The 9,938-nt window shown below is 32.3% G+C and overlaps 1 protein-coding gene across 1 annotated transcript; it reads right to left on the reverse strand.

Moving 5' to 3' along the window:
- Window positions 1–799: 799 nt before the first annotated feature.
- LOC110646561 (protease Do-like 5, chloroplastic) lies at window positions 800–7,552 on the reverse strand. Its single transcript, XM_021800038.2, has 8 exons — window positions 7,224–7,552; window positions 6,240–6,389; window positions 5,967–6,029; window positions 5,662–5,751; window positions 2,335–2,457; window positions 1,885–1,972; window positions 1,483–1,557; window positions 800–1,216 (listed from the first exon to the last, which is right to left on the reverse strand). The coding sequence occupies exons 1-8, from the start codon at window positions 7,491–7,493 to the stop codon at window positions 1,110–1,112; spliced, it is 966 nt and encodes a 321-aa protein (XP_021655730.2). The 5' UTR covers window positions 7,494–7,552; the 3' UTR covers window positions 800–1,109.
- Window positions 7,553–9,938: the final 2,386 nt, after the last annotated feature.

Genomic DNA, 9,938 nt, shown 5'->3' on the forward strand with positions numbered 1-9,938 from the left:
TGAAAAATTAAAAATTTAATAATTAAATTTATTAAAATTGAAATCAAACAAGAATTAAATAAATTTAAATTTCTCTAAACCTTGAATTAGGACTATTATTTTTGTTGGAAATTGCCTCAATGGTTAGTTCTAAACATAATTATTAAATATAAATCGAATCGATCAATTGAATCAGTAAATTGATCTTTAAATAAGTTTAATTTGTAATTAAATCAGGTAAAAAAGTGATTCGATGATTAAATCAATGAATCGGTGTGATTTGATTGATTAGCTAATTTAATTATTTAATATTTTTTTAATATTAATATAAAAAATTAAACTCAAAATCCTATTAAAAAATCTTTAAAATTAAAATCAATTAATCTAACTTGATATTTATATATTTTTTATTTCAATATATTTATTTTTTAATATATAATTAATATTTTATAAATATTAAAAAAAATTATACATTTATAAAAAAATTTTATGTGCACAAATATTTTTATATAAAATTTAACAACACTATTAAAATTTATATAAATATAACTTAATAAATATTAAAATTTAGTTAATTAATTTTATTTATTTATACTAATAAGTGTTATATTTAAAAATCAGAGTTTTTTAATTCATTAAATTGATAAATTAAAAAATTTTGAAAATCTCCCTATTTTTCATTATCCATATTAAAACAAAGAATCAAAAACTTCAGTTTCAATTATAATTTTCGATTCCGGAAATTTTCCAATCTCCTAATTGAACCGAACCATGCACAGCCCTTTTACCGCTTACTGCAATAGTTGAACCAATCACAAAGAAAATTTTAATCCTTTTGAGAGATCTTTATATTTCTTTCCTAATTAATATATAGAAAATATTCATACTTATGGATCACTAACAATTGGTAAAACAATCTGTTGTCAAATAACAGTTAGAAATGAGGATATCTGGCTTTCACTCGTATCATTGCAATGAAATTTTTGTACACATCAAACCTGCAAAAGTCAAAGCCTTAAACAATACCTCACCACATAAGATTATGAATCCACACAGAATATACAAATGTTGATCTCCATGCACTTGACATTGTTAAGTAAAGACCTTGTTTATGCGAGAGTCTGAAATGATCAAAACCTGTCACTGTAAGCGGTTCCATAAACAATAAGGTGTGGTACAGTCCGCACAACAGTGTCGATCGGTATTGCAAAATTCACCCCAGAGGATACTCCTGTCCCTGCAAGGAGTGTAAGTAAAAGAAAAAAATGTATTTTCAGAGCTTTGAACTGAATTATTACTGTTAATTCTGAAAGTTTAGAACCTCTTGATTTCACACAAACATGAATTGGCTTACATCTAATCAGTATATCTAAATCAATGCAGACCCATTTTGCAGGTTAAAATGTAAGGAAAAACTCTTGGGAATGATTCTATTTTATAAATTGTTTGGTAAAAAGGTACAATTAAGGGAAATAAATAAACTGAAATAGCATCTCTGTTCACCTTTTCGAGTGAAAGTTGCTGTGTTGACGCCAATAACATGTCCATATGAATTAATCAATGGCCCTCCTGAATTCCCTGCATATTCTATATACATTAAAGGCTGAAGAACTGATCATATCAACAAATTTCACGATATGAAAAGATAAGTTAAAAATATTACCATTCTTTAATAAAGCCTAATTACTGAAGGAAAGTTTAAATTGGCATGAAAGAAAGCATAGACTCGTATAGAAAAGAGGTGCTCCATGGAAATAATTAAGTGTTCTATCTTTATTTTGAACCTACTATCGTTTTGGCAAGGCATTAAAAAAATATATATAATAGAACGAAAATATACATATAAAAATGGAGGAAGTTCTTAAAACTTCTTAATTTATATTGGCTTAAAAACTAATACTTTACCTGCATTAATAGCCGCATCTGTTTGAATAGCTCCTCGAATGGCTCTTCCATTTGGTGAAGGTATTTCCCTGCCTAAGCCGCTGACCACCTGCATCATCATAGACCATTACAAAATCATCATTCTTTAGACTAATGATCCCATGCTTCACTTCCCATGGACAAATTATATTCAAAGCATCTAACTATGATTCCAGAAAGGGCATCAAGCTACACAAATAGGCCTTAAAAAACTTAGAGCAAAATGGGAACTGAAAAACATAAAATAAAAAAAATAATAATGTTAAAAAAATTTGTCAGTTCAATATACTCAACTATGTCATTTCATTTAAAAATGTAGACCAAAATAATACAAGAAACTTGGCACTGTTGTTTGATGCTGCACTTGAAGCAATAAATAGAGACTGGGAATTGTCCCAAAAATGAACTTTAAACTCATTATTGAAGGATTACCCCTGTTGTAAGTGTGTTCTCATATCCATAAGGATTCCCAATGGCAAAGCAGTTCTGACCAACACGTAAATCTCTAGAAGTACCAAGAACAGCAGGCTTCAGTTCATGTCCCTCGACATCAACCTGCAAATGAAATAAGAGTAAGTGTCTCCAGTACTTGTTGTACTGCAAATCACAATATGATTACAAGAATTCACATAGAAACCAAAATAATCAAATACAATCACCTGTATAAAATAGTTAGTCATGAGTCTCATGACCAACAGAGATATTGTTGTGAGTACTTCAATATAGTGCATCAGTACGTTCAGGGTACAAACTGTGGTTTACCAGAAAGGAGAGAAACAATAACGGAGTGGGCATAATCATAGACAGGACATTAAAAGATGCAATAATAGCTGTGAAAAGAGTAGGAGATAGAATTATACTAATAAAGCTAGTACTAGAAGGAGAAACAATAAATATAGTTAGTGCTTATGCCCCACAAATAGGACTAGACAGTGAGAGTAAATAAAGGTTTTGGGAAGATATGGATGATTTAATGCAAAGCATACCGAATGAAGAGAATGTTTTCATTAGTGGAGATTTGAATGGGCATGTAGGAAGTGATAGACAAGATTATGAGAATGTTCATAGAGGTTTTGATTTTGGCAGTCGAAATGAGGAGAGAAAAAACATCCTGGATTTTGCTATGGCATACGACCTAATACTAGCAAATACCTACTTTACAAAAAGAGAGTCACATTTAGTGACTTTCAAAAGTGAGTAACACAAAAGCCAAATTGACTTCCTCTTAACTAAGAAGACAAATAGAGCTTTATGCAAGGATTGCAAGGTCATTCCAGGAGAGGCTTTAACAAGTCAACATCGGTTGGTGGTCTTGGATGTCAAGTTTAGGAACAATTCAAGTAAGGTCAGAAGAAATAGTGTAGCTCGAACAAAGTGGTGGGAGTTCAAAGGAGTAAAGCAAGTGGAGTTCAAAAATGAGCTTCTCGAGTCCGAAGTATGGAACCTGGATATGGAGGCCAATGATATGTGGATACAGATGGCATCAAAGATTAGAGAAGTAGCTAGAAAAGTACTTGGAGAGTCTAAAGGACATGGACCACCCTCAAAAGAGAGATGGTGGTGGAATGAGGAAGTACAAAAGGCAGTGAAGAGAAAAAGGGAATGGTATAAGAAATCACTTAAATGTGATAATAATGAGGTATATGAACAGTACAAGATAGCAAAGAAAGAGGCAAAAAAGGCAGTTAGTCAAGCAAGAGCACAGGCCTTTGAAAAGTTATATGAGAAACTTGGAACTAAAGAAGGGGAGAAAGATATTTATAGATTAGCAAGGAGGAGAGAAAGGAAATGTCAAGATCTCAATCAAGTTAGGTGCATTAAGGATAAAGAAGGAAAAGTGTTGGTGAAAGATGAGGACATTAAAGAAAAATGGAGAAATTATTTTAATGATCTCTTTAATAATAGTCAAAATGGTAATAGCGTGAATATAGATTATAGAACAATAGAAAAGAATGTGAATTATACTAGAAGGATTAGATCTTTAGAAGTAAAGAAAGCACTTAAGAGAATGAAAGTGGGTAAAGCCTGTGGACCCGATGAAATACCAATTGAAGTGTGGAAGTACTTGGGAGATATGGGAGGGGCATGGTTAACTAAATTATTTAATAAGATTATAAACTCAAAGAAAATGCCTGATGAATGGAGGAAGAGTATTTTAGTACCTATTTTTAAAAATAAGGGAGACATACAGAGTTGCTCAAATTATAGGGGAATTAAACTCATGAGCCATACTATGAAGTTGTGGGAGAGAGTTGTGGAGTATCGACTACGTCATGATACTTCTATCTCTCTCAATCAATTTGGTTTCATGCCCGGTCGTTCAACTATGGAAGTGATCTTTCTCATTAGAAGCTTGATGGAGAAATATAGAGATGTGAAGAAAAATCTACACATGGTTTTTATTGATTTGGAGAAGGCTTATGATAGTGTTCCAAGAGAGGTCTTATGGAATGTGTTAGAACAAAAGAGGGTATCTATTAGGTACATACAAGTATTGAAAGATATGTATGAAGGAGCAACTACTATTGTGCGCACAGTGGGAGGGGATACAAGAGATTTTTCAATCTCAATTGGATTACATCAAGGATCAGCCATAAGCCCTTACCTTTTTACATTAGTTTTAGATGAACTGACGAAACATATACAAGAGAGTATTCCTTGGTGCATGATGTTTGCGGATGATATTGTTCTGATAGATGAGACACGAGAAGGAGTCAATAGAAAGCTAGAACTTTGGAGAAGTACTCTACAGTCAAAAGATTTTAAGTTAAGTAGAACGAAAACAGAATACATGCATTGAAAGTTCAGTGAAGGCCAAACTGGTGATAGGGAAGGAGTTAGTTTGAATGGAGTGATACTGCCCCAAAGTAATCACTTTAAATATCTAAGCTTAGTCCTTCAAGTAGATGGGGGATGTGAGGAGGATGTTAGTCATAGGATTAAAGCCGGATGGTTGAAGTGGAGACGTGCCACGGGAGTTTTATGTGATCGTAAGATTCCCAATAAATTGAAAGGAAAAATTTACCGTACAATCATACGACCGGCTATGTTATATGGTAGTGAGTGTTGGGCACTGAAAGAGTCGTATGCATCTAAGATAAGAGTTGCAGAGATGAGAATGTTAAGGTGGATGAGTGGCCATACTAGACTAGATAAAGTCCGTAATGAGAGTATTAGAGAAAAGGTAAGAGTGGTGCCAATTGAAGATAAGTTGAGAGAAGGGAGATTGAGGTGGTTTGGTCATGTGAAGCGTAGACATACGGAGGCTCCAGTCAGACAAATAGAGCACATTAGGTTAGAGGATAGAAAGAAAAAAATGAGTAGACCTAAATTAACTTGGAGGAGAGTAGTACAACATGACCTAGAAGCATTACACATTTCTGAGGATTTAACCCAAAATCGTTCAGAGTGGAGAAAGCGAATCCATATAGCCGACCCCAAATTTTTAGGATAAAGGCTTAGTTGAGTTGAGTTGAGTTGAGTTGTATTCACATAACCTTTTGCTAACAACGTCTATCAAAAATCCTTTGTGCATTATCTAATTTAAGGGAGAAGGAACGAGTTGCAGCATTCGCAAAGGCTCAGAAAGATCTACATATCATGCTTTAATGGAATTCTACCTTGTCCTCATCCACATTGATCCTAGTTTCTACTTTGTCCTAATCTGCCATTCCCAAAAGACCTAGAGATTGAAAGTGTACTCTGCATTTATCAGTAACAAGTTTAAAACAACTGCACTACTTAGCTCCAACTTGATACCTTAAGGACAGCCAGATCATAAGCTACATCAAAACCAATGATCTTTCCTTCCCTGTACAAGCTATTGCCTCCAGCATCAATTAGAAACACCTATAAAAGAAGAGACCAAGAATATAATGCTATTCTTCCTCAAAAAAAAAAAAAAAAAAAAAAAAATATATATATATATATATATATATATATACAATGCTATTCAGGCAAAAGACCAACACACATGACATGCAATTTGACAGTCAAAATTTAACCACTTAGAATAAGAATCAAATAAATAATCATAACATAAATGATAACTAAAAATACAAGACCTTACAACGCTGTAACCCGCTCCTATCTGTGGCCAATTTATCAACAACATGGTAGTTTGTGACCTGTCATACAATGGAATTTCACTGATATAGTTGAGCTGAAAGAAATAACTAAAGTGAAGCAAACAAAATCTTCATCGCAGAAATAAAATTTAAACCAACAATGAGCTTGGATACAGTATGTATGTCAATACTAGTAACTAAGAAATGACAATCACATGTCGATACTGCAATATAAATTTAGATTTAATAAACAGAAAAGGGAATGCCTACTATGTGACCAAACTTGTCCCAGATGAAGCCTGAACCTGTCCCTTCAACTTTTGCATTTTCATCCTCAATAAGGGTAGCATCATTGGAAGAGCTCTTTGGGATTTTAGCTAATTCAAGGTCTTGAATGAAAACAACCGATGGTGAAGTTATCTGCAATCATTTTGGGGGAAAAGGTATAAAATTAGAGTTACTTGCTTACATATAAAGAAGGAAGAACCCATCAGAACTGTAAATTAGAAGAGGGGGAGAAAAGATCTACCAGAACAAACCCACCCCCGAGCGCCAAAAGGCAAAAAAAAAAAAAAAAAAAAAAAAAAAAACAAAAGACAAAAAGTACGATAATTCAATTCAGAAACACAGTCCAAATATGGCCATACGACTTTTTTCCAAACCGATCAATATGATAATTTAAGCAAGAAAATGCTTTCTAAGCACAATCAAACAATGCAATATAGAAATGTAACGCTCATCTCTCCTTAGAACACATCAAACACATTACACCATGGTGACAACATTGACATATTGGTTCAGCAATAATTTGATATTCAAATTACTACATAAATACTTTGAAAAAAAATGAAAAGTATAACAAGAAAGGGGTACTTACCTATTGCCATCCAAATTGACAGTTATGAACTCATTTCACAAAGCAGCTTCTATCTGCTTACCTTCAGTTTTCAGGTTGAAAGGGTAAAAATAAATATCTCTTTGATGAAGTTAAAGTTGGTCATTCTTTTAGTTGCTACTTAAAACACTAATCTAACAGCAAAGTAATATTAAGGATAGTATTGAATCACCCAAAACAAAATTAGAAACTAAATGTAGCCATTAATTTGCACATAAAATACAACCCTATAGGCAAAACATTGACTCTCGCTCAATTCATCACGCATGAAGCTAAGTGGGTTATCAAATTAGCATGGAGCTGCTGAAGAAAAACCAGAAGAGAGAGAAATCACTAAACGTGTGAGAGAGGAGAGAGACCTGGAAGACGTGAACAATTCTATCCTCTTCTTTCTCAATTTCATCTTCTTCAGCAGCAGCAGAATGGAATAAAGGTGGTTTTGAATTGAAATTGTGCAAGTTGACCAGAGATGCAATCCCTAAACTGGTGGAACCAAAGACTACTGCTCTTCTCCTTGCAAGAATGAGACTCCTGTTTGTAGAATCTTGAGAATTTGAAGAAGAAGAAGAGGTGGTTCCCTGAACTAACGGAGGAGAGGGAATGCCATGTAAAGAACCCAAGACCACCATGTCCCTCTGTTGTCCAACTGAAAACCGTTCTGTGATCTTTCCGAGGACCGAGGAGCAAAGAGATAAAGCAGATTGGCTAAGCGCTACGAATACCCCTTTGTGGGCTGAGCCACATGTATGATCATGATCTGATCTTTTGATCCTTCAATCTCCCATCGGAGGCCCAATTTTGTTTAAGAGTTGGTGGGCTTATTCGGCTTAAATCCTCCAGAATCTAGCTGCTAGAGGTGGGCATCCCCCGAACTCAATAAAAATCAAGGCTAAGGTCTCAGGATGGTGAGGCGAGGCCCAAAGGTGGATTACAGAGTTTGCTACAGTTCAAACCAGATCAGACCGCCAAACCAATGGTCAATTCCTATTCGATTTAAGCTCCAAGGAGGAGAGACTGATACTGGCCGTCTGGCCCCATCTCAAGCAAAAGCAGTTCCAATTCGGGTCGGATCTATGAATTGTTGACCTGTTTCAATCCCAAATTTGGCCATACTGATTTTAGTTTTTTTTTTTTATAACAAAAAAAAAGAAAAAAGAAAATGAGGGCTTTCTGAGTATGACTGTCATAGTCCACTAAGACCCGAGACCCGGGTCACTGGTTGATATTCTCAATTTAACCCAACTCAATAGAAAGAGATCTACTATTGAATTCTAGATAACACAGAATGAAATAACCTATTGGATAATCTGTTGCCTTCTCTCAACTCCTTAGCAAAGATAACATCTAGTCATCATATTGGTGCCATGAGTTGAATCAAGGTGAGACAAAGCTATCTTACCAAGTTAATCACTAGGTTACCACGCTCAATGGTATACTGATTTTAGTTTGATTCTAAGCTCAGTTTGAACAGTGATTAAAAATTTGTTTAATATTAATATTAATATTAAAATTGCTATTGAGAAAAATATTTTTTAAAATATATTAGTTAGAGAGTATTAAAAATTAATTTAAAATTAAATTTGATATGTTTTACTCAAAAGAACTTTAAAATAATTAAATAATTTTTTTTAAATTATTTTTTTAATAGTATTTAAAATGTTATTTTTAAAAAACCTTTTTTTTTAATCTAAAACCTTCATGCCAAATAAAGCTTAAATCTATCTAAATTATGTGCATTATAAATAAATTAAATTAATTGGATGCAATTTAATTTAAAAATTCAATTTTAAAGAGTAAAAAAAAAAAAAGAAAAGAAAAGCATAAGCATAGATGATACATAGGAAAATCAGTGTTTCCTTTTCTCTCAATCTCAAATCACAATCGCAACACTTAAAATAAAATAATAAAAATAATAAATTAATTCAGAGATGAATATCAAACAAATCTCATCAAGAATCAAATAACCCGCAGCAACTAATAAATCTAATCAATTATTGAAGTGTTACTGTTTCCGCCATGTAAAACATTCAACAACCCTAAATCATGTTGACATTATTAATTATTATTACGATAATAATAAAGAAACAAAAGAACCAGCGTGACAAAGAGAGAAAAGGCATCTCCGTTTTTATTTATTGTTTTTATCTGCAAGTAGTGTTTATCTGGTCTTTGTGTTAGGGATTAGATCAAGTATCTTTTGAAAGATTTCAGTTACAACTTTCAATTTGTTAGGAAAAAATTGTATACTATCCAAAAATTACTTTAAGGAGAGGAGGGTGGCCCTTTCTCTAGAAATAGCAATGGGTTAAGCCTTTGCAGATACTTATTAGACTGAATCTTAATAGAATGAATTTAAATAATATATAATTAGGTTTGGATTTGAAATTTAATACTCGTGATGAGTTTGAGTCGGGTTCAGATTTTACATATTGGGTATCTGTTTCTCCAATTCGTTTATATAAATATTTAATTAAATATAAAATATAAATTTTTATAATAATATTTATAATATTTTATATTTTTTATTTTATATAAAATAAAATTGAAATATTCTATGAAATTATTAAATTTTAAAATAAAAATTACTAATAAAAATAATTTTTTATATAGATTATTAATTAAAATATAATTAAACGGGTTCTAGTATTTTTCGGATAATAACAATCGGGTTTGAGATAGGTTTGAATAGTTGAAAATAAATTTTAATCGGGTTTAGAACGAGTTTGAATTTTGAGAGTATTAATCGGGTTTGGGTTCGAGTTCGAGTAAGGTAATTTTTGTGGGGTATCATACCCATTGTCATCCTTATTTCTTTTACCCAAATATTAATATTTAGAATATGAAATTTAAAAGTAAACATATATATGGGTAGCCAAACATTGAAATAGAATAAATTCTGATATCATGCAGAGAAAATAAATCGAACCTAATTTCATCCTGAAATTAGTTCAAAGAGAAGAAGTTTACTGGTGTCTTATATATAATTCAAATACTTTACTTTAAACCAGTGTGAGATAACATAATTTTTAAATTATATATAAATATATGATTAGAGTAATTATGTATGTATGAGA

The sequence above is a fragment of the Hevea brasiliensis genome, chromosome 18 (genome assembly GCF_030052815.1).
Source record: "Hevea brasiliensis isolate MT/VB/25A 57/8 chromosome 18, ASM3005281v1, whole genome shotgun sequence".
NCBI classification, from domain to species: domain Eukaryota; kingdom Viridiplantae; phylum Streptophyta; class Magnoliopsida; order Malpighiales; family Euphorbiaceae; genus Hevea; species Hevea brasiliensis.